Source organism: Cnephaeus nilssonii (genome assembly GCF_951640355.1).
Source record: "Cnephaeus nilssonii genome assembly, chromosome: 2".
NCBI lineage: Eukaryota > Metazoa > Chordata > Mammalia > Chiroptera > Vespertilionidae > Cnephaeus > Cnephaeus nilssonii.
The window spans coordinates 71,625,813-71,652,022 of record NC_137073.1 but is presented as its reverse complement, the minus strand read 5'-3'; the positions used below and the strand labels follow the sequence as shown (position 1 = coordinate 71,652,022).

Below are 26,210 nucleotides of genomic sequence, written 5' to 3'. Positions count from 1 at the left end.
TGCATTGTGTACTCAACACCAAAAGTCTACTCTCCTACTGTCACCATATATTTGACCCCCTTTATCCTCTTCATGTTCTCGTATCCCCCTTTCCCTCTGATAACCACCGTGCTGTTACCTGTGTCTGTGAGTTTGTTTGTTTGATTGTTCATTTGTTGCTTTCCATTTTATATACAACATGAGTGAAATCATATGGTTCTTGTCCTTTTCTGTCTGACTTATTTCACTGAGCATGATACTCTCAAGATCCATCCATGTTGTCACAAATGGCAATATTTCATCCTTTCTTATGGCTGAGTAGTATTCCATTATAGATATGTACCACATCTTTATCCAGTCAACCACCAAAAGACACTTGGGTTGTTTCCATGTCTTGGCCATCGTGAATAATGATGCAGTAAACATAGGGGTACATATATCTTTACAAATATATGTTTGCAGATTTTTCTAGTAGATACCCAGAAGGGGGGATTGCTGGGTCATATGGTAACTCTATTCTTATTTTTTTGAGGAACCTCCATACTGTTTTCCATAGTGGCTGAACTAGTTTACCTTTCTACCAGTAGTGTATGAGTGTTCTTTTTTCTTTACATCCTCTCCAACACTTGTTTTCTCTCGCCTTGATAATAGCTATTCTAACAGGTGTGAGGTAGTTTCTCATTGAGGTGTTGGTTTGCATTTCCCTTATAACTAGTACAGTTGAGCATCTTTTTAAATATCTGTTGGCCACTTGTGTGTCTTCTTGGGAAAAGTGTCCTCTGCCCATTTTTTAATTGTATTGCTCATTTTGTTGTTGTTGAATTATATAAGTTCTTTATAATTTGGATATTAGCCCCTTATTGCAGTATTGTTTGCGAATATCTTCTCCCAGTTGGTTGGTTGCCTTTTTGTTTTGTTGATGGTTTCTTTTGCTGTGCAGAAGCTTTTTAGTTTGATGTATTCCTAGTCATTTATTTTTCTTTTACTTCCCCTGCCTTTGGGGTCAAGTTCACAAAAACCTCTGAGACCAAGGTCCATAAGTTTAGTACCTATGTTTTCCTCTGTGTATTGTTTTAGATCTTATATTTAAGCCTTTAATCCATTTTGAGTTAATGTTTGTGTTATGGTATCAAATACCATAACATGTGGCTATTCCATTTTCCCAACACCATTTCTTGAGGAAGCTTTAGGTTATATTTTGTTTTAAGATCAACTTTAGAATACTATAGGGTATCCTGGAATATCTTTACCATCATCTAATTGACAGTGCTTCTTCCTGTTTTGTTTACTGTCACCAAGTCTCTTTCACTGAACTAATTGTTCTCTATTCTAGTGGTCTGACATATTGTTTTACAGTTATTTGGAAAGCCTTCTTACTCATGCTAATAAATAACAGTTCTAAGGTGTGCAAACTTTTATTTATGAAACTTGATTAGAAGTTATTTTTATTTCTTTGCATTATGACCTGTATTTAGGAGATAAAGTGGAATTATAGCTGCCTCAATGATGAGAGATTTGTGGTAAACAGTGCCACATGCCCTTTCATCTTCTCCCTGTCCATGTTAGACATCTGTAATTGGTATAGCATTCCTTCTCAGTGCAGTCCCAACATAGTATTTCAAGTCACTACTACCAGATTTAGCACTAGAAATCCCCGAACTAGCTTTCCTTGTGTAATCCTTCCTCATTGTTCACTTTACACAAAATACCTTTTACATGAAATGTCTTAAGTTTTGTCTACATATAGTTATTTCCAAGCTTATATATTGGGTACTATTTTCCCCCTCCCCCTGCTGTTCTTTGTGGAATCTACCAAACAAATTTTGTAAGCCAATACAGATCACCATAAAAATGATGATAACAGTTAACAGGTTTTGAGTAGTTACTATGTATCAGGCACTGTGCTAAGTGCTTAATATGTATTATTTCATTGAATTCTTGTAACAACTCTATAAGAGGACATTATTATTCTCATTTACAGATAGAGAAACTAGAGCAAGGCTAAATAACTGGTAAATGGTAGAGCCTAGATTTGAACTTAGGTCACCTGCCTTCTCAACCCCAATTATTAACCTCCAAGTTATTACCTCCCTATAACAAATGAAGGCTGGGTTAAAGCCAAAATGATTCATAGTGAGCATGCTTTTGCCTGTGGTATCGCTAGGCTAAAATAAAAGCCACTACCTTTGTATTTTCCCAGATTGCAAACCAACTTAACACAACCTTTTCAGTCTCTTTCTAAGAAATTTACAGTTTTGCCTTTTTTTTGGCCTGTTTTTTTTTTAAATTTTTTTATTGCTGAAAGTATTACATATGTCCCCTTTTTCCCTCCATTTACCCCCTCCAGCCCGGCCCCCGCCCCTTACCCCAGGCTTTTACCACAGTTGTCCGTGTCCATGGGTTATGTATATATACATGCAAGGTCTTTTGTTGATTACATCCCACTCACCCTCCATCCCCCACCTTCCCTCTGAGATTCCACTGTCTGATCTATGCTTCCATGTCTCTGGATCCACTCCATTCATCCGTTTATTTTGTTAATTAGATTCTACATATGAGTGAGGTCATGTGATACTTGTCTTTCTCTGACTGACTTATTTCACTTAGTGTGATACTCTCCAGGTCCCTCCATGCTGTCTCAAAGGGAGTTTCTTCTTTTTTACTGCTGCATAGTATTCCATGGTGTAAATGTACCACAGCTTTTTTATCCACTCATCTACTGAAGGGCACTTGGGCTGTTTCCAGATCTTAGCTATTGTATATTGTGCTGCTATGAACATTGGGGTGCATATATTCTTTCTGATTGGTGTTTTGGGTTTCTTAGGAAATATTCCTAGAAGTGGGATCACTGGGTCAAATGGCAGTTCCATATTTAACTTTTTGAGGAAACTCCGTACTGTTTTCCATAATGGCTGCACCAGTCTGCATTCCCACCAGCAGTGTACCTGGATTTCCTTTTTTCCACATCCTCGCCAGCATTTGTCATTTGTTGATTTGTTGATGGTAGCCGTTCTGACAAGTGTGAGGTAATACCTCATTGTTGTTTTAATTTGCATCTCTCTGATGATCAGTGACTTTGAGCATTTTTTCATATGTCTCTTGGCCGTCTGTATGTCCACTTTAGAGGTTTGCCTATTTAGTCCTTGGCTCAGTTTTAAATCTATTTTTTAAGGATGTTCTGGTGGACTTCATAAATATGATTTGGATTTCTTTTTAACCTTTTTTGCTTTTATCTTTTCATATCTCAGACAACCTTTATAAATTTTGAGAAAGTAGCTATCTTTGTCGGCTGTCTTAGACATTCACAGATGGCATTACTTTATCTGTCCTCATACCATCTGTAGCATCATCTTAATCTATTCCAATTGATGTCGTCTTTCATTTATTCAGGAGTGAGTTATTAAAATAAAACTTTATATTTGTGTAGCATTTCGGGTAAATGTTAGGGTAAAACATTGATTTATTTTATCACAACAATCCTATGCAAAGAAATTTTAACTTTTCATTTATTTATGTTTTACCTCATCTTGCTTTACTTTATGTGTAGTCATTGAAGTTGAATTGAATTCAACAGCCATTTATTGAGCACATATTGTGATCCCAGAACTGTGGAATGAAGATATGACGCCTGTTCTCACTGAGCTTACAGTCTAGTGGAAGAGACCCTGAGGAAGCAAATGCAGTTGTGATTTTCACTATGGAAAGAAATAGAGGGTGGGATGGAAAAGGATTAAGTCTTGTCTGGTGCATCTGGAAAGCCCTCTCAGAGGAAGGATGATTAGGAGCTTGTGGGTTGTAGGAAAGAGGAAAAGAAACTCTAAGCTATAGGGAGCAGTGAACTTGAAAGCTCTGACATTAGAGAATTTGGAGTGACCAAGACATTGGAAGAAATTCACAGCGAGAGGAAGGAGTGACAGGTGTTCTGAAGTGATACTTGAGAGGGAAGCAGGGATCAGTTGTAGGTCAATTAAGGATTCTGGATTTGGACCTAAGATTAATGGCAGGTGTTCGATGAGCTTAAAGCAGAGGTATGACATGACATATTTGGGTTCTAGGAAGACCTCTCCGGGTACAGTGTCGAGAATGGACTGGAAAAAGGGACAGAAGTGGATGTGGGAAGGGAGGTAGGAGGCTGTTTGAGTAGTCTGAGAAGTGATCTTTTGCTTAGACTAGTGTAATGGAGAGAAATGGGTGGATTGAAGAGGCCACCCAGTGAGAATGGAAGAGCCAATCTGTGTCTACCGAGCTCTGGCTTGTTCTGCTCTCTCATGCTAAACAAATGCCTGTTTTACAGCCAGAGAAAAACCGAGTAGAAATGAGACCTGAAATTAGTTTCTGTATCAGGAACAGGCATGGCCTCACAGGATAGCTATAAAGATAATAAAGATAATAGCACTCAGTTAATTGCAAAGTACTCAATTTAACAGTCATCTAGGCAGGATTCTAATGTGAGGTTTGCCCTTTCATGTGAATGTGTGTGATATCAACATAACTTTGATAAACAAATGTGCATTTAGGAGCTGGTGTCTCTCTTTCCCTCCAAATGTCAGTTAATTCTTTCATTTGCTTACTTGTTCGTTCGTTCATTCATTCATTCATTCATTCATTCGAAACAACATTTACTGAGGGCCTGCTAGCCACTAGATAGGGGTACTTATCTCAGGCTTTAATATCACATGTGGCCATTGTACCTAGTGTAGGCCTTTGGTGTTTATAGGAAGTTGCTGGGCCACATTGCATAGAGGACACATTTAGTCCGGTTTCCATTTTAAGTTGACAGGCTTCCTCATTCCTTCCCAAGTGACACATCACTTAGTGTGTAGACATTGATAGAATCCTGAGGCCCTGGCCTCCCATGTCTCCTGATGTCGTTCCGCTGTGTTTTCTGTAGCTGCTCCCAGTCTTTGCTTGGGTTCCATATGCCTAATCCCAGTTCACTCAAACAGTTGATCGGTTCACCTACCACCACCAAGTCTTTTATGGAAGCAGTTGGTTAATGGGGTGAATTGTTTTTGACTGAGATGGTCAGTCATTTCAGGCAGGAAAATCTGGTTGCCCAATGTAGACCTGTTATAGTAGCCAAGGTGATGCCAGCAGTCGTAGCACATGAATACTCAATCTGGTGTAAATACAATAGACGTTTACTTCTTGCTAATGTAAAGTCCAGTGGGTAGTGGATGCGAGATTGGAGGGTTTTTTTGCTCCATTCGTGGGCCCAGGCTGATGGAGTCAGCAAGGTTGCCCTAGGCTCAATGTCCAGTAGGCAGATGGGGAGAGAGCGGACACCAGGAGGTTTTCCTGGGCCCGGGCTAGCAGTGGTGTAATCCTTCCTACCAGCGTTCATTGGCTAGAAATTGGGTTCATGCCATACCTATCTTCAGAGGAGGCTGAGAAGTGCAGTCTCTGTGTCTGCCCAGGAGGAAGGGAAAACCCGGTGAGCCTGTCTCTGCCCCTCCTTGTGTGGTACCTGCTTTTTTTTTTTAAAAAATATATTTTATTGATTCTTTACAGAGAGGAAGGGAGAGGGATAGAAAGTTAGAAACATCGATGAGAGAGCAACATCAATCAGCTGCCTCCTGCACACTCCCCACTGGGTATGTGCCCGCAACCAAGCTCCATGCCCTTGACCGGAATCAAACCTGGGACCTTTGAATCCACAGGCCGACGCTCTGTCCACTGAGCCACACCGGTTAGGGCGGTACCTGCTTTTTGATTCAAATGATGAAGGTCAGGAAAGGACCAGTGATGTGGAGAAGCCTCCTTTGTAGCTGGGCTGTAGAGTGGGCGATGTCCACATTCTCACTGCTTCCCCGCCTCATAACTGCTGTTCCTGTTCCCACAGGGAAATAAATGCTCGGCTGGATGCTGTGTCTGAAGTTCTCTCTTCTGAATCCAGTGTGTTTGGTCAGATAGAAAATCATCTACACAAATTGCCTGACATAGAGAGAGGAATCTGTAGCATTTATCACAAAAAAGTAAGTGTGATACAATCAAATCTGTTAAAATCAGTAATGTTCCTCAGCATGAGGACATCAGATATTAAAAGAAAACACTCAGAGCTTTAGTGTTACTGTATTTTGTAAAATGTTGCAGAGAACATGAGAGAATCCTCAAAAATTTTAACTGCACAAATTAAGATTATTCCAGTTTTTGCATTGTAAAAAATGATTTGCCTTCTTCTGTTAACTGCTGCAGCACACAGAGGTCCTTCTGTTATGAAACAGGATATTTTCATGTTTCAGCCTCAACGTGAGGACCATCATCAAAATAGGAAATTTATTTAGATTAGCTACTTTTAAAAAGAGTTGACTGATTATTTTGACCTTAGAATAGCTTCTTATTTGACTTAAGGGAAAATCTGCTTGTATAATATTTGTGGTGGTTTAATATGCAAACATGTTTAGATATTGAAGGTAAGTTAAAAGCATTATTTTGATTTTCATTATTTAAGCTTTACAGTTTAAGTCATAAAAATGACAGGACAGTTATTTGCAGATGACATGATATTGTACATAGAAAACCCCAAAGACTCCATCAAAAAACAACTAAACTTAATAAATGAATTCAGCAATGTAGCAGGATACAAAATTAACACCCAGAAATCTATGGCTTTTTAAAAATATATATATTTTCTTGATTTTCTACAGAGAGGAAGGGAGAGGGATAGAGAGTTAGAAACATTGATGAGAGAGAAACATCGATCAGCTGCCTCCTGCACACCCCCCACTGGGGATGTGCCCGCAACCAAGGTACATTGACCGGAATGGAACCTGGACCCTTCAGTCTGCAGGCCGACGCTCTATCCACTGAGCCAAACCAGTTAGGGCCTATGGCTTTTTTATACACCAATAATGAATTCACAGAAAGAGAAACTAAAAAAGCAATCCCATTTACCATTGCTCAAAAAAAAAATTAAGATACCTAGGAATAAATTTAACTAAGGAGGTGAAAGACCTGTACTCGGAAAACTACAGGACATTGAAAAAAGAGATAGAGGAAGACATAAACAAATGGAAGAACATACTGTGTTCATGGATTGGTAGAATCAACATCATTAAAATGTCCATACTACCCAAAGCAATCTATAGATTCAATGCACTCCCTATTAAAATACCAATGGCATATTTCACAGACCTAGCACACACTCTCCAAAAATTCATCTGGAGTAAAAAAAGACCCCGAATAGCCACAGCAATCCTGAGAAAGAAGAACAAAGTTGGAGGAATCACAATACCAGATATCAAGCTACAGTTCTCAAAACTGCCTGGTACTGGCACAAGAACAGACATACACTGAGTGGCCAGATTATTATGACCATCTGACGTTTGTAGGCAAATTAGCCGTACACTGCATTGTATGGGATATGGAAGCCGAAGGCCTGTTTGAACACCTTTGCTGTCTGCAGTTACCAAGATAAAACGTCTCCAATTCGCACAGGAACACAAGGATTGGACAGTCGAGCATTGGAAAAAAGTCATGTGGTCCGATGAATCATGTTTCCAGTTGCATCATGCAGATGGCAGAGTGAGAATTGCGCAGAAACAGCATGAAAGCATGCACCCCACATGCATGAGTACAAACCTTCAAGCTGGTGGGGGCAGTGTTATGGTTTGGGGCATGTTTTCCTGGCATGATTTGGGCCCTTTAATTTGTGTGGAACAATGTCTGAATAGCACAACATACCTAAGTATCGTTGCTAATCAAGTTCATCCTATCATGTTGATGGCATATCCCAATGGAGATGGCTTCTTCCAACAAGACAGTGCACCATGCCACCGTGCTCGTATTGTGCAGGAGTGGTTTCAAGAACATGAGGGAGACTTTACCTTGCTTAGGTGGCCCCTAAATTGTTAAAGAAGTCAGCACGTACATTAAGAAAATTGGCTACAACCCTGACACAGTAGCATTTGTGCCAATTTCTGGTTGGAATGGTGACAACATGCTGGAGCCAATGTTGCCTTGGTTCAAGGGATGGAAAGTCACCAGATCTCGATCCAATTGAACATTTGTGGGACGAAGTTAAAAGAGCCATCAGGCAGCTGGTTCCACAACCATCAAATCTCACACAACTGGACAATGCTATTCATCAGGCATGGTGTCAGATTTCTCGCATCACCTTTTAACATCTCATGAAGTCAATGCCAAGAAGAAACGCCGCAGTATAAAAGAAACTAGATCACCAACTTACATCATACACAAAAATAAACTCAAGCTTTTTTGCAATGGGTTTGCCTCCAGAACACAGGTGTCGTGAAAACCACCATTAACTCAAACCCAAGATGGGAAAGGAGAAGACTCACATCAACATCGTTGTCATTGGGAAACGTAGATTCCAGCAAGTCTACCACTACTGGCCATCTGATCTACAGATGTGGTGGGATCGACAAAAGAACTATTGAGCAATTTGAGAAGAAGGCTGCTGAGATGGGGAAGGGCTCCTTCAAGTATGCCTGAGTCTTGGATGAACTGAAAGCTGAATGGGAGCGAGGTAGCACCATTGATATCTCCCTGTGGAAATTGGAGACCAACAAGTATTAGGTGACCATCATTGACCCCAGGGCACAGAGACTTCATAAAAAACATGATTACAGGCACATCTCAGGCTGACGGTGCTGTATCTCCTAGAATGGACAGACCCCTGAGCATGCCCTTTTGGCCTACACGCTGGGTGTGAAACAGCTGATTGTTGGTGTTAACAAAATGGATTCCACTGAGCCACCCCAGAAAAGATGTGAGAAAACTGTTAAAGAAGTCAGCACGTACATTAAGAAAATTGGCTACAACCCTGACACAGTAGCATTTGTGCCAATTTCTGGTTGGAATGGTGACAACATGCTTGAGCCAAGTGCTCATATGCCTTGGTTCAAGGGATGGAAGGTCACCCGTAAAGATGGCAATGCCAGTGGAACCACACTGCTTGAAGCTCTGGATTGCATGCTGCCACCAACTCGTCCAACTGACAAGCCCCTGTGTCTGCCGCTCCAGGATGTCTACAAAATTGGTGGTATTGGTACTGTCCCTGTGGGCCGAGTGGAGACTGGTGTTCTCAAGCCCAGCATGGTGGTCACCTTTGCTCCAGTCAATGTTACAACTGAAGTAAAGTCTGTTGAAATGCACCATGAAGCTGTGAGTGAAACTCTTCCTGGGGACAAAGTGGGCTTCAACGTCAAGAACATGTCTGTCAAAGATGTTCTCTGTGGCAATGTGGCTGGTGACAGCAAAAATGACCCACCAATGGAAGCAGCAGGCTGCACAGCTCAGGTGATCGTCCTGAACCCCCCAGGCCAGATCAGTGCTGGATATGCACCTGTGCTGGATTGTCACACAGCTCACATTGCTTGCGAATTTGCTGAGCTGAAGGAGAAGATTGATCGTCGTTCTGGGAAAAAGCTGGAAGATGGCCCTAAGTTTTTGAGATCTGGTGATGCTGCCATCATTGATATGATTCCCGGCAAGCCCATGTGTGTTGAGAGATTCTCTGACTACCCTCCTCTGGGCTGTTTCGCTGTTCGTGACATGAGACAGACAGTTGCTGTGGGTATCATCAAAGCAGTGGACGAGAAGGCAGCTGGAGCTGGCAAAGTCACCACGTCTGCCCAGAAAGCTCAGAAGGCTAAATGAATATTATTCCCAACTCCTACCACCCCAGTCTTAATTGGTGGTGGAAGAACGTCTCAGAACTGTGTGTCTCAATTGGCCATTTAAGTTTAATAGTAAAAGACTTACTATTATGATTACAATGCATAGGAAAACAGAAGGAACGGAGAATGTTTTGTGGACCATTTGGTTCTTTTGTGTGTGGCAGTTTTTAAGTTACTAGTTTTTAAAATCAGTACTTTTTAATGGAAACAACATGACCTGCCACAGAATTTTGAGACCCATTAAAATAACAAAGTTTAATGAGAAACCTGTGTGTTCTTCTGGTCAACACTGTAACTTTTTGTTACACTACTTAGGTAAAAGACTTCAGAATTGCCCATGACCTATTTCCGGTGTTATATCTGCTGATACTTTACAATTGGATAGTTCTGTTAACATTTTTTTCTGGGTGGGAACTTCGGGTTTTTTTTGTGGGTTCTTTTTTTCCACTTAAAGGGAGGAATCGCCTGTTTCTTCATGGTAAAAGCTATGGGAAAGAGGGGGGTCTGTTGGTGTAACACTAAATAGGTTAGGACAGGTAAGCAAAGAGTAACTTTGTGTTGTAAGCTAGTGTCTAAAGGCCAAATTCTGTAAAGGCCACGTGTTAACATATAAAATTTTGTAGTTATATCAATATTGAGTAAATTTGTTGGTATGTCAAATTTTAGTTACAAGTTTTACTGGAATGTGAATTCACATTGACAAATGCTGAGGTAGTTTAAGAACCTAAAGTGAGGTTTGAATAGTATTGAACTGTCTTGCTGCAGTTATTGTATCCAAATTCTAGGAAAAATAAATTGATGCTGGGAAAAAAAATCCACCTCAAAATGGTTAAAGAACTTAAATATAAGACGGGAAACCATAAAAATCCTACAAGACTCCATAGGCAGCAAAATATCAGACATATGTTGTAGCAATATTTTTACCGATACAACTCCTAGGGCAATGGAAACTAAAGAGAAAATAAACAAATGGGACTACATCAAAATAAAAAGCTTCTGCACAGCAAAAGAAACCATCAACAAAACAAGAAAGCCCACTGCATGGGAGAACATATTTGCCAATGCTATCTCAGATAACGGTTTCATCTCCAAAATTTACAGGGAACTCATACAACTTAACAAAATGAAGATAAACAATCCAATAAAAAAACAAGCAAAGGAGCTAAGTAGACACTTTTTTAAAGAGGACATAAAGAAGGCCAAGAGACATGAAAACATGCTCAAAGTCACTAATCATCCGAGAGATGCAAATCAAAACAACAATGAGATACCATCTCACACCTGTCAGAATGGCTATCATCAGCAAATCAACAAGCAAGTGCTGGCAAGGATGTGGAGAAAAAGGAAACCTCATGCACTGCTGGTGGGAATGCAGACTGATGCAGCCACTGTGGAAAACAGTATGGAGTTTCCTCAAAAAGTTAAAAATGGAACTCCCATTTGACCCAGTAATCCCACTTCTAGGACTATATCCCAAGAAACTAGAAACACCAATCAGAAAGGATATATGCACCCCTATGATCATAACAGCACAATTTACAATAGCTAAGATTTGGAAACAGCCTAAGTGCCCATCAGCAGATGAGTGGATTAAAAAACGGTGGTACATCTACGCAATGGAATACTATGCTGCTGTAAAAAAGAAGGAACTTTTACCATTTGCAATAGCATGGATGGAACTGGAGAGCATTATGCTAAGTGAAATAAGCCAGTTGGAGAAAGATAAATATCACATGATCTCACTCATATGTGGGATATAATGAACAACATAAACTTATGAACAAAAATAGATCCAGAGACAAGATAGCACTGAACAGACCGTCCAGCCTCAGAGAGAACGCAGGGGAAGGGCGGGGGGGGGGGGGCAGTTAGAGATCAACCAAAGGACTTGTATGTATGCATATTAACATATCCAATGGACATAGACACTGGGGTGGTGGGGGCTGGTCCTGGGAGATGGGAGTGGCGGGGGTAAGGGGGTCAATTGGGGAAAAAGGAGACATATGTAATACTTTAAACAATAAAAAAGAAAAGAAAAAAATGACAGGACAGGTTTTTCACACTTAGGGAAATAATTTACTTTATGGTCAAAAGATAAACTTCCAGTTATAAAATAAATAAGTGATGGAGATTAATGTACAGCCTGGTGACAGTAGTTAGCAATACTGTATTGTATATTTAAAAGTTGCTAGGATAGTAGATCTTACAAGTTCTCATTACAAAAGAGAACCTTTGTGTACTGTTGGTAGGACTGAAATTAGTGAGGCACTATGGAAAAGAGTATAAAGATTCCTCAAAAAATGAAATATAGAACTACAAGATGACCCTGTAATTCCACTTCTGGGTATTTATCTGAAGAAAATGTAAACAGTAATTTGAAAAGATATATACATCCTTATTTTCATTGCAACATTATTTACAACTAGAGACCCAGTGCACAAAATTCGTGCACAGGTAGAGTCCCCAGGCCTGGCCGGTGATCAGGGCCGATCTGTGGGGCAACTGGCAGGGCGTTTGCGGGGGGGGGGGGGGTGGGGGTGGGGGGGGGGCGCTGTCACCCGCCTTGGCTGGCCTGGTGCCGCCCGCTCGCCGTCCCCGGCCCCCGGCCCTGCTGCCAGTTGCCTCCCACCACTGGCAGCCACCAATCTGTTCTCTGTATCTGTGAGTTTGGTTTTTTTTATTGTTGTTGTTGTTGTTATTGTTGTTTTAGATTTCACATATAAGTGAGATCATACAGTATAGAATCTAATTGATTTTAAAGTTATTCAATGGAGAAAGAATGACTTTTTTTTTTAGAATTTCAAATGTCCTTTTCTAAAGAACTTATGACCCATTCAGAAGCTGTTCCTTGTTGCTGTTTTAATGTTTAATATGCGTAAAGATTGGTTTGAAAAGTGAAGATTAGAAACGATATAGTAACAAACCAAATCATTAGGAAGTCTAAATACTTTAAGCCAAATTATTATGGATGGTTAGCTGGCTCTTGGAACCCGCCATCAAACACATGTCTGTTCTTTATCATTAGAGTACTCTAAAAATCTTCTGCTGTATGCACCAAATGGTGAGTGATATCGTGGGTACAGACTGTTTCAATTATGTGAAATTCATAAAATGCTACATCTTGCTGTGTGTAAAGTGCCATGGAATAGGCATAAATAGGTATTTTTATGATGATAATAACAGAGGATCCCAAGTGGGTTAACCCTGAAATAAAATAAACATTTCTTTTAATAGAACTTAAAATTCAGATCTTAGAAAATTGTGATAGTCACAGGAACCAATTAACTTAACTTTTTTTTTTTTAAACTCAAGAACTTTTTTGTAAGAAAGTGACACATAACTGCTAAGGTTGGCATATACTTAAAGGATAATAGCACTTAGTAAATGTCGGAAAGACAGTGATTCCAGAATCTTTTGTAGGTGAGAATAGTTTCTTAGCCAGACTGGGGTAAGCCTAAAGTGAGATTTCCAGGGCGGAGCTCCGGCTGGGGCTCTTCCGGCCTGTGATGCTCGGCTTTTGTACTTGCGGGTCTGTGCTAACGCTCTTCCCCAGGGCAGTGTGCTGCTGGGAATGGGGCCGCACCAGAGTGGCTCCGGGAGCAGCTGCCTTGTCCTCTGCCTCAGCTTTACCCGCATCCTCAGCTTTCTTTCAGAACCATTGAAAGATACTTGAAAACAATCTTCCTTGGGCACTTAGGACTTGATTGGAAAGAGCTTCTGGTTTTCAGTCTGCTTCTGTTGTTGACTTAAACTTTACATCATATCTGAGCATGAAAAATCAACCTCTTTTTTTCCTTCTCAAATTGCAGTAATCTCATGTAGATTATTATTAAAAATTATATTGAAAATGTTTATTTTTAGTCTTTCATTTTTTTGGTTTTCTTTATTAAATATATTTTTATTGATTTCAGAAAAGAAGGATGAGGGAGAAAGAGATAGAAACATCAATGATGAGAGAGAATCATTGATTGATTGCCTCCTGCACGCCCCCTACTGGGGATCGAGCCCACAACTCCAGTCATGTGCCCTGACAGGGAATGGAACCATGACCTCCTGGTTCATAGGTCAACACTCAACCACTGAGCCACACCAGCCGGGCTAGTCCTTCATCTTTGTTAGAATTATCAAGTAACTATTGACCAAAAAGCTTCTAGGTTCCACATTTATGCAAATAGTCCAGTTTCCTATATGTATCTTTCCCAGTATACAGTGGCTTTTCTGGAGAAGAGGTGCTTTATGCTACACTTTTAACTAAACTTTTGTTCAGTTGGATCTAACATCTTATTTTTATGCATAATTTAGTTCATTCCTTATAGTTAATAGTTGTCTTTCAAAATATATTCTTAGCATTAATCCATTTTATATGTATTACTTATTATGTATACTTACCATTAACTCAATCCTAAATCTCTTTTACCTCAAGATACTTATTTTCATAAAATATTTTTTAAATTATTATAAAATATTATAAATTTTATAGAGAATATAAAATATTCTCTAAATATATTTTCATTGATTTCAGAGAGGAAGGGAGAGGGAGAGAGAGATAGAAACATCAATGATGAGAGAAAATTATTGATTGGTGCCTCCTGCACGGCCCCTACTGGGGATTGAGCCCCCAACCCAGGCATGTGCCCTTGACTGAATCGAACCTGGGACTCTTCAGTCCACAGGCTGACGCTCTATCCGCCGAGCCAAACCAGCTAGGGCTCAAATACATTTTAATTTTATTTTCTTTAGCCTTCTGAACTGATCCACCCTGGACTAGTTGCCTTTCTCATTACAACTGTTATACAACTACTACTTAGATTCCCTTTATTTCCCTTGAGTTGAATCTTCTGTTTTCTGTATTTCATGTATTCCTCTTGGTTTCTTCCTTCTTTTTGGTGGAATACATCCTCAGAAGCATTCTGAGAAAGGGTATTGAAATGTTTTGAGACGTTGATGTCTGGAAATGTCTTTTTTTTTTCTACTTTCACTTTTTTTGGTAGTTTGGATGTAAAACTCTAGGCTACAAATTATTTTCCTTCGGGGGCACAAACATACAATGGGGTAAAGATAGTTTGTTCAATACACGGTGTTGGGAAAATTGGACAGATCCGTGCAAAAATGGAAACTAAGCCACCTTTTTACACCATACACAAGAACAAACTCAAAATGGATTAAAAACTTAAATGTTATACTTGAAACCATAAAATCTTAGAAGAAAACATTGGCAGTAACATCTCGGATATTTCCCATAGCAATATTTTTTCTAATATATATCCTCGGGCAAGGGAAACAAAAGAAAAATAAACAAATGGGACTACACCAAACTGAAAAGTTTTTGCACAACCAAGGAAACCATCAACAAAATGAAAAGACAATCCACCAGATGGGAGAACATATTTGACAATGACACATCTGATAAGGGCTTAATATCCAACATCTATAAAGACCTTATAAAACTCAACACCAAAAAACAATCATTCCAATTAAAAATGGGCAAAGGACCTGAATAGATATCTCTCCAAAGACATACAGATGACCAATACATATATGAAAAGATGTTCAACATCAGTAATCATCAGAGAAATGGGCAATGCATTTTTGCATATAAGTTCTTTGGTTATTCTCTTCCCTCTCTTCCTGCTCCCCCCTCCCTTCTCTTTGAGATTCATCAGTTTGTTCCATGCTTCCATTGCCTCTAGATCTGATCTGTTTAGTTTGTCAGTTTATTTTGTTCATTAGATTCCACATATGAGTGAGATCATTTGACATTTGTCTTTCTCTGACTGGTTTATTTTGCTTAGCGTAATACTCTCCAGGTCCCTCCATGCTTTCTCAAAGGATAAGAGATCCTTGCTTTTTAAAGCTGCATAGTATTCCATGGTGTAAATGTACCACAGATTTTTTATCCACTCATCTACTGATGGGCACTTGGGCTGTTTCCAGATCTTAGCTATTATAGTATCTTTAGAATTTTCCTCTTGGGCTTGTGAGATTCCCCAGATACTCTTTCAGCCTCCTGACTAGCTAACAATATTCTGGGAGGTAGAGGGGGACAACTGGGAATCTCAGTGTTTAGTTTGTCACTGTTCTTTTAATCCCTTGCTATTGGTGGTACCTTCATCTTTCACAGTGCCTGAAGCTGGTTCAGGATAGTCTATGTTTTAACTTCTCCAGAAACTAAATTAGTCTTCTGTAGTGTGGGAGAGTGGTAGTTGCCCAGTGGCAGGGAGAGAAATAGGAGATTGAGGGATTTAATTACTTCTTAAGTCACTTGCAATCAATCATTTCCTACCCCCCTGCCCCAATTTCACTTACAAAGGTAATTTGTGCCACCATTTACTGAGTATTTTAGGATTCTTGGTGTATCTCAAGTTGGATCCTAGTTTTCCTCAGGACTAGCTTATGATGAAAATATTTTGAGTCTTCAAAGTCAAGTACCACTTATCTATTTACTTAGAACGTCTAAGACAAGCATGTCAAACTCGCGGCCGGTGGGCGGGGAGTTTGACATGCTTGTTTTAAGATGTGATGCACTTGATCTCAGCCAGAAGGCTGAGAAGTGATATAAGATATTGTTGCTGTTGTCTTTTCTCCTAGTTATTCTTGTGATGTCATGCCTTTTTAAGCAGTCTTTGACTGTAGTTTCAAGATAGAGTGAAATTAGATGCACATGAAATTAAATAGCCCATTCTCTTTTTCAGAAGCTCCAGTGTAAAAAGTATTCATGCTCATATAAAAGATTACAGTAGTGTACATGGGTATGAAAGAGAGTGAAAAGTCTTCCTCTACCATTCTCACAAACCCACTATCCAGAGTAAATTACATATGTATCTTTCTAGAAGTTTTTAATATATACTTTTATTTCTATAGAATAATGCATATAATTTAAAGAATCACAAATGAAATTTTACTTTGTATAATTAATATATGTTGAAATTATGGAGTTCCATATCAATTTATACATCGGTATGTACACATGTCTGAATTTTTTAAACTGTTTCACACCTTGTGTGAGTTTTTTCTAATATTTCAGTTGCTGGATATTGGTTTCTTATTTATCCTTTTAGTGTTATTATAAACAATTTAGTATAAATATTCAGATACATATATTTTCACTACTTGCTATAATATTTTAGTTAAATTCTTAAAAGTATAATGCTTAGTCAAAGGATATGTGTACTTTTTTATTATGATGATGTGTCAAATTGTCCTTCAAAAAGGTTATCTCTCTATGGATAGTGTATAAAAATGTCTTTCTTTTTACACTCTGTATGTCTTGGTTATTATCAAGTTTTAAAATTTTTGACATCCTGATAAGTGAAAAATGCTATCCTGTATTTTTAATTTGCTTGTCCTAATTATATGTGTGGTTAGTCATGTGCTTATTGGACATTCTTTTTTTTTTATGAGCTGCATAGTCAGTTCATTTAGCCATTATTCTTTGGATTACTCATCTTCTTCATGTAATATTTGTAAGAGCTCAATATATTTGGGGGGATTTTGTCCTTCATCTCTCATATGTCTTACAAATATTTCCCCAGAATTGTCCTTTATATTTTTGACATTGTTTACTGTATTTTTGCTATGTGGTCAGTGTATTTGAAAATGAAAAACTGTTGGGCAACTATTGGCTTTACTATTTCTGTCTCAAATTATTTTCCTTAGAGTTTCAAAATATTATTTTATAAAGTGTTTAAACTATTGATTTGACATTTAGAAGGTATCAACAGTATTTTATTTCAATTATATAGTTTATAAAATAAATTAAAGCTTTCTTTTATTCTGATTCTAACTTTAAGTAGATCACAAATTAAATTTTATTTTCATGTATTATATGCTATCTGGGTAAAAACTATTTCTGTTTTTAGTGTTCTACCAAAGAGTTCTTCTTGATTGTCAAAACCCTTTATCACCTGAAGTCAGAATTTCAAGCATTAATACCGGCTGTGAATTCCCATGTCCAGTCAGACCTGCTCCGGACATTTATTTTAGAAATTCCTGAACTCCTCCATCCAGTAGAGCATTACTTAAAGATCCTTAATGAACAAGCTGCCAAGTGAGTAGCAAACTCAGTTCTTCCTTTCCAGCGGTGGAGGTTTTAATTTGCTTGTCCTAATGCATTTGCCATTTGATTTGTGGATTCTTAAACTTCACTAAAAGTAATGGAAGAGGTTGCATGTGAAATTAGAATTGTGATTGGATACTAAAGGCTGTTTCACAGCTAGAAGTAACACTTTGCTATCTAAAATTTAGGCAGTTCACCATCTAGGATAGATGCAGTACTTACTCAGGTATCAGATGATGAAAATATAAAACCCAGACAGAGCAGTTTATTAATCCAAAAGTGGGTGTCAGATGGCATCTTGTACTCATTTGCTGGAAATCCAGGGATGGTCGGCCTTATATTTAGAAACGACAAGCAAAGTTATCCTTTAATAAGCAGTCCTTTTACATTCATCCCACAAAGAACTCTATATAAAAGAAAGAGGAATTGACAGTATTTATGTTTGTGTTTGTTTTCTGAATAGGCAAACAGTGCATATTGGTTTTTACCATTGGAATTATGAGCTTGCAAAATGAAAATGGTGTTAGGATAATTTTGTTTGTTTTTAAAGAAATTAAGAAACTTACCCATAAATATTTAGTGGCAGTTTTCCAGACTTCCAACCTTTGGGGTTTACATCATGCTGTAAAAAATAATTGATAACTGGTATAAGTGATATGCTTCAATATATATATTTGCATTTTTTATTTTTTAGAATTGGGGATAAAACTGAATTATTCAAAGACCTTTCTGATTTTCCTTTAATAAAAAAGAGGAAGGATGAAATTCAAGGAGTTACTGACAAGATCCAAATACATTTGCAAGAAATAAGAAAAATACTAAAAAATCCTTCTGCACAATATGTGACAGTATCAGGACAGGAGGTAATGTCAAAAATACTTTCATTGTAAAATCTGTTTTAAAATATAAATAAAAATATGAGGATAGAAGAAAACATTATTTTGTTCAGATTTCCTGTTTTGTTCCTTAGAAATATGTTGTATTATTTTGTTTTGATAAGGATTATTTTAATAAGTTTTTTTTTTTATTTACTGTAAGAGATCAACTTGGTAAAACCGTGCAACTTAATGTTACATGTGCTTTAATATTAGCCATTGAATTGATAGAAAACCCTGATGGTTGTGAATTGTGACTTACAGGATTCATTTATCCTAAATCCAGGGGAGAGCATTAGTCTTTGGTTCCCTGTTTGCAAATGACTGAAGGGAACCACCCTTGTTGATCACACAGTGATTATATGGCAGGGCTTCCTTCTGAAGTTAGGAGTATACAAGCAAACGACAGTGAAAACCTATGTTAGTGAGACTTCCATGGGTTATGGTGCTGTTTAGAATGTGCTTTTGGTATGTGTACTTCAGTTTAAAGTTTGATAATTTTGAATGAGAACCTGGAAAAACTATTTTTTTAAAGTGTGGTTGTACCTTTTGGTCCTGTTCTGAGTCTCGAGGCATGCCTCTTCTAGATCTTAAGTTTAATAAAAGATAAAGATTCTAAGGGAGGAATGTTTATTAATCTTATGCCACTTAACAGACATTAAGTCAGCCTGTGTTCTGGACTAAAATTATTAAGATGCTATATTATACTCAGGCAGACATTTTACAGTGCATTCACATGGAGCTCTATATAACAGAACAGTTATTGACAGCATTCACATTTTTTCTCCCCTCTTTTCCCCTGAACAGGCAAATACCAAATATTTAATTGTATGTCTTGGTTTCACCATGCAATCATGACCTTGCAAAGTGACAAGTGACCTTAGTGACCTTCTTCTGGCTATTTATTGAAATGAGATGATCGAAACTGCTGAGTAACATTCATGAGAGATAGGAGTAGAAGGAGGATTCACTGGTGTTACCATGGGGAAAGCCGAGTTCAAGTGTCAGTCTTGCACTCACATGCTGTGTGACCACGGAAGGGTCACCTTTGTCATGAGTCTACCATGAAGACCGACTGTGCTAAAATACGTGAATGTGCTTTCTAATCATAAAGCACTACACCAGTGCTACTCAAATAATAATAATAGTAGTAGTAGTAATAGTAATATAGTTACCATTAACCAGCACTTGTTAAAGTCTAGAACAATGCTAAGTGCTTTGCATATGTTATCTAATTTAATCCTTGTAACAACACAAGAAGGGGTTTTTCTAGTTTTGCTGGAAAGAAAACTGGAGTACGTAGTTAAGTCAGAAGCCCACTCCCATCCTAGTTCTGCCTGACTCTTTCTACCATGTCATTATTTCACTCTACTCATAGATGTCAACGTAAGGGATTCTCAACATCATGGATTTTGTTTAACCCAGACATTTTAGAGCTCATACTATTCAAACTAAAAAAAACCCACTTAAATCTTGGGAAGACAGTCCGGTAATCGATAGGCAGTTTTCAAGTAAAAATAATGGAGAACTCATAAAGGATACTCAATTAGTTATTTTATTTTATTTTTTTATCAGTGTAGCATTGAAGTTTAAGAAAAAGCACCACATGGAGATGAAAAAATTGGATTACAAATGATTATTGAAGGAGATAGATTATCTTATTCTTTACTTAACCTTTACTAGGTTAAGTGATGAATTTGAGGTGAGAAATTTCTTAGTTATTAACAGTAGGATGGAATCTCATTTGTTTTAAAAAACTTCCTACTATTAGAATTTTAATAGTACAAATTAATGTAGAATCACTTCTATGACACTTTTGAGAATTAGTGATTCTAAATAAACACCAAATGAAGTCTAGTCGGCATTGTTAATCAAATTCTGTTAAAAATTTGTGCTAAAGGTATATCAACAAATCATTTTGAGATACTTAAAGGACTAAGAACAATCTTCATCAAATATGATTACTTCTTATCAGTGAGGGAGAAAGTGAGGAAAACCCTTATTTTATATACATGTGCTTCTGTTTTATACCCTTCTTTTCTGTCTTAAGTTTTATGTCTGTACAATAACTTCTGTAATAATCTTTATAAACCTGTTTATAGCAGTGCAAATGGTACATGGTTATTGTTATTATCAAGCCAGGGTTACTTTTGGCAACATTGATTTTCACCTGTTCCCAGTTTTTATATACTCATTAGAACCCTAAGCCTTATTGACTATGGTGCCTTGGTGTCACTGACTCTGAAAGTGTTTATAAGGAAACTAGAGGCCCAGTGCATGATTGAATCATGCACGTGTAGGGTCCCCTACACGCTTTCGCTTTTCGCGGTGGAGCTGGGTGCCTGTCCGCTGGTGCCGGAGCAGACAGGCACCCAGCTCCCCCACTTTTGATGGTCCGCGGCCGCTGAGGGGGGCTGCCGTGGACACCTGGCTACCCTGCCGTTGAGAGGTGCAGCTGGGTGTCCGCGGCAGGCCCCCTCAGCCGTTGAGAGGCAAAGGGGGCCGTTGAGAGGCAAAGGGGGCGGGAGTCCTGCCCCCTGCGCCTCTCAACAGCAGGGTAGCCCCCCTCAGTGGCAGCGGATCCGTGCCTCTCAATGGCCGGATAGGCCACCCCGAGTCCCACCCCCAGGCCTCCCGCCGCCCAATCGTGGGTGTAGCGGAGTGATGGTAATTTACATGTTACTCTGTTATTAGATAGGATGATGAAAGCAGAAACTTTACATAGTTCACTGCTTCTGTGATGGCCTCTATCATATTTTATGTATACGGAGAATTCTCTCTTAACCTTGAATTAAACATGGAATGGATATGGAGTAACATTTAGATTTGCAGTAGTATTGATAAGTATTATTCTTAAGGGAAAGAAATTTGAGAGAAAAATCTTTAGAAAAATTGCATTAATTTACAGCATGCAGCACATCCAAATATCTGCTTAGTGTATTTAAGATGTGGAAAGCATTCTCTGTTAAATCTTACTTCTACATTAAAAAACAAAAAAAAAAAACAGTTGAAAATTCTTAAGAGACGGTGAGAAAAAAAAAGGGGAGAGGGTTGGGGTAAGTGTGGTGTTGGGGAAAAACAGAAAGCAGTTTCTGGGGTGAGTTGAGAATTTCAGCAAACTTAACAATGATGCCAACCCAGTGATACCAAAGGCTATAGTTTGAGTAACAACATCTGACATTTGCCCAAGACAGCATTGGGTCCAGGAGAAGCATCTGACAGATTGCTAAATCAAGACAGACTTCTCACAGCAAGAAACAGTCAGGAACCATAGAGCAGGGAAAGTTGCTGTGAGAACTTTCTAAAGATTTCTGAAATACATGTTACTTTCCATTTCAGTTGGTTTTCTTTAACAATAAAAGCTTTAAACTAAAGGCCTCTCTGCCCATTCTTAGAATGTTTGATGATAATTCTGAGGAGAAACACAGGCTGAAAACCTGGGGCCACTGGAGAAAGTGAGGAAACAGGATCAGCACTTACTGAAGAAGTGGCCCAGGAGCTTACCAAGCAGCAGGACCACGTGGGCTCTCCTGACTCCCACTCTGTCTTGCATCTGTATTGGTTCTGCGTGTGGCTTGCTGGAGGGGCTGTGCTCCTTCGGGTACACCCTGGATACGTACTGACTGAAGGGTTATGCTCCAAACTGTTCATAAGCTGTTCCAAGGGGCTGTGACTAGTAGTTTGTAATGTATATAAGACACAGATTTGAATCCAGCGTTGTCATGGCCAATGACTTCAAATTATGTACTTACCTGGCTGCCCAGTGACCTCATTGAAGCAGTTTGGGCTTCTTTTCAAAATTTTTACCACCCTTCATCTTCTCCATGGAGCTCTGTGTTAGTAATTTTGATCTAGATGTGTCCTTCCTGAATGTTAGTGATCCAATATGTTCCCCAATTTTTTGGTTTGCTTTTGGCATAAGTAACTCTTCCCAGAATTATTTTATCAAAAGACCAATATGTCTTCTCATAGAACATTTAAAAATAATATTTAAGCAGAATTTTTTAGCATAGTTTTAAAGAGATTTTATAATTCCTGTACATGATATTTATTTTATGTTCCCCCCCCCCCTCACTTTTTGTAGCCAAAGTGGACTTTTTTGGACTCTTCGCTCTTAACTGTTAACTGGGTTTGGCAGATTTGAACTTATTAATTTCTCTCTAAACAAGAGGACATAATTAGTTAAAATTTTTTTGCTAAGAACAAAAATTCTTAAAATTGACTATTAATTGGTAGTATAATTGATGTAAAAGCTACAATGTTTCTGTTATTAAAAAAGTAAACTCAAGAGCCAGGCTGATACTATCTATATCTATACTAATAAAAAAGTAATATGCTAATTAGACCGGGAGACCTTCCGGGAGACCTTTCGGACGTCCTTCCGGACAAAGCCATGATGGCGGGGCCAAGGCAGAGGCGGTTAGGGGCAATCAGGCCAGGAGGGGAAGGCAGTTGGGGGTGATCAGGCCGGCAGGGGGGGCCAGTTGGAGGTGATCAGGCTGGCGGGGGAGGCAGTTGGGGACGAGCAGGCCAGTGGGGAAGGGCAGTTGGGGGCGAGAAGGCCAAGGGGGGGCAGTTGGGGGCGAGCAGGCCAGCAGGCAGAGTGGTTAGGGGCGATAAGGCAGGCAGGCTAGCAGTTAGGAGTCAGCGGTCCCGGATTGTGAGAGGGATGTCCAACTGCCAGTATCGGGCCTAAACCGGCAGTCGAACATCCCCTGAGGAGTCCCAGATTGGAGAGGGTGCAGGCTGGGCTGAGGGACATCTTCCCCCCCCCACCCCCCATGCACAAATTTCGTGCACCAGGCCACTAGTGTGTGTGTGTGTGTGTGTGTGTGTGTGTGTGTGTGTGTGTGTGTATGGCTAATATGCAAAGTGTCCCCTTGGGAGTTCGACCGGGAGACCGGGAGTTTGATTGCTCACTCTGACGTGCGCTGAGCACCAGGGGCAGCATGGAACAAAGGAAGGCCCCAGCCAGCAGCCGGCATCTGGGGAAGGAAGCCCCAGCTGGCAGCCAGGGAAGAAAGGCCCGGGCCAGCAGCCGGAAGGAAGGCTACAGCCAGCAGCCAGAAGGCCCTGATTGGCGGCCAGGCCTAGGGATCCTACCCATGCACAAATTTTGTGCACTGGGCCTCTAGTTAATAATAAGCAGATTATAAATACCCTAAATGTTATAAAACTAATTAGTGTAAAAATGTTCCTATAGCCATCTCAAAATTAGTGGTGGCCACAGAGCTTCTGGTTCCATCCTGTACAAAATAGGTTTATTTATTTGAATAAAACATTGAGCCCAGCCAGCATGGCTCAGTGGTTGAGTGTCGACCTATGAACCAGGAGGTCATGGGTTCCATTCCCAGTCAGGGCACATGCCCAGGTTGTGGGCTCGATCCCCACTGGGGGGCATGCAGGAGGCAGCCAATCAGTGATTCTCTCTCATTATTGATGTCTCTCTATCTCCCTCTCTCTTCCTTTCTGAAATCAATACAAATATTTTTAAAAACACAACATTGAATTTCATTGCAATAATATAAGCATGGGAGCAGGAAGATGAGATGATATATAATGAATGCTAAAAATTAAAGGTGTGAGAGAAGAACTTGATTTCACTTGCTTCCTGGCTGATTTCAGAAAAGCTGTCTTGTAGACCACAGTTGGATCTATAAAGATGTGGTTTATATAACTTAAAGCACTCATGGGGAGAAATATCTCCCTTAATAGTTGGGGAAGTCAGTGTTTTCTTCATGAGGACACTTCTAGAGGACTCAGGTTCCTTGGATAAAAGCTATTATAACAAATCCTCTTCTGTTCAGAATAGGGGAGGGACCATATCTCAAACTTGTATAACATCCAATAATTGAACATCTATACTTAGAAATTAAGTATTTTTACTAAGTAATAGAATTTCTAACATAAGTAGGTACTAATAAACGAAATAGGTCATTGATGAAAAAAATCACCATTTGTAGTATGCACAAAACAATGTTATAAACATTAACATGTCAAATTATCTCCTTTGTTACAAACTTTTGTAAACAAATTGTACTTTATCTCTAATATTGGAACCACAATGAATAATATTTGATTGTATGGACATATATAAACTCTTTCAAGAATAATACTGGATTTATTTGTTTAGAATAATATTTATTGAGGAAGCTTTAAAATATAATGGTTAATCATTTAAAAATCTAATTTTTATTTATATTTGTTTTAGTTTATGATTGAAATAAAGAACTCTGCTGTAGCTTGTATACCAACTGATTGGATTAAGGTTGGAAGGTAGGTTTGATAATATATATTTTTATATTAACATGAATTAAAATGACACTTATATATCTGCTATTATATATCTGACATATATGTGCTACTGACTGATAATAACCACATCCTTTTCATAAAAAGCAATTCTTACCCTTTTTTTAAATGGAACTTTAACCAAAGAAAAATTATTTTTCATTCTTTTTTATCATTAATTTTAAAACATTTTTTTCCAAAGGGCATTTTACTTGTAAACATTTATTTTCTTGTTTTGTAAATTACTGTTTTATTTTTATACATCAGGATACACTTTAAACACGTGAGAGAAAAAAGTTGAGGGACCTTCAATTATAAGGCTAATTTGGTTGCTTGAACTTCTTGATGAATGCCATACCTGACATTTTTTTTATGAAGCTGAAATCCCATTTTCTACTTCCCCAAACTCTGCATTTCTTTATTCTCTATGCTTTCCATGGCACATAGTTGTAATAGTTCATTACATCTTTTCTGTGAGTTACATCGTGAATTGATGAAATTAAATTAATCAAAAACAAAATTAAGAGGACTGCATTGAGATTCTGCATTTTTTCCATGGTTAGGCATTAATCCCCAAGAGGATTAATCCCCTGTGACGATACACTTTATGGAATATTTAGTGCTACTGTTATTAATATGCTTGCATGAATTTGAGATGAAAATGTTACATTTGCTTTAGCTAGTAGAAGAGTGGCTATAGCTGGTGGTGATATGAAGGAACTCTGTTAAGACTGGAAGAAAATCTTGACATGATGTGTGGATGGTTATTAATTTAGTATTTTAATTTAAAAAAAACTATTATCCATTGCCACTATCAGAGGATGTTGAAGATACAATTATGGGTTTCTTAGCTCTAAATACCATCTTTCTCCCCTCCCCCTCCCCCCATGTTATCAGAAGCTGTAATTGAGATTTCACTATTGTTAATTTTAGAGGGTATTGTTTTCTTTTTGCAGGCATTTTTCCTTTATTTACTTTTGTCCTCTACTACAGCTAATGAATGGAATTATGCTTTAGGAAGAGAAATGACTAAAAATCATGTTAGTCTTTGTAGAACAATAACTGAAATTTGGTCAGAAGAGAAAGCTATGATAAATATGTTTGCATAGAAATCTAGGTGAGCGGATTTAAAAGCAACAGACAAAGCATAAATCCGTGCCAACAACTTTTGAACCTGCGGTGATGTAAATTGAATGAATAAATTAGATAGTTTGGGGAAGCTTCATTATAATTTTTTATCTATTGTTTGGAGTCCTGACAAGGGATAGATTAAAGTAGCATTAGTCAGATTTTAATCTGAAAGGGTTACCCCTAATCCAGTAATTTGCCACATTAAAGATAACTATGACAGCGTATTGTAGGAGTGGG

General features: G+C 38.6%; 1 protein-coding gene and 1 pseudogene across 2 annotated transcripts in view; both read left to right on the top strand.

Annotated features, from left to right (window-relative positions):
- The window catches only part of MSH3 (mutS homolog 3), a 138,617-nt gene that overhangs the window by 55,306 nt on the left and 57,101 nt on the right, over positions 1–26,210 (top strand). The window contains exons 13-16 of the mRNA XM_079793623.1: positions 5,822–5,954; positions 17,480–17,667; positions 18,371–18,539; positions 24,763–24,827. Coding sequence (XP_079649749.1) covers positions 5,822–5,954; positions 17,480–17,667; positions 18,371–18,539; positions 24,763–24,827 — 555 coding nt within the window. The remainder of the gene's footprint in view (positions 1–5,821; positions 5,955–17,479; positions 17,668–18,370; positions 18,540–24,762; positions 24,828–26,210) is intronic.
- On the top strand, positions 7,277–10,015 carry LOC307093366 (elongation factor 1-alpha 1-like; annotated as a pseudogene). The gene has a single exon. The product of its transcript is annotated as an elongation factor 1-alpha 1-like (transcript).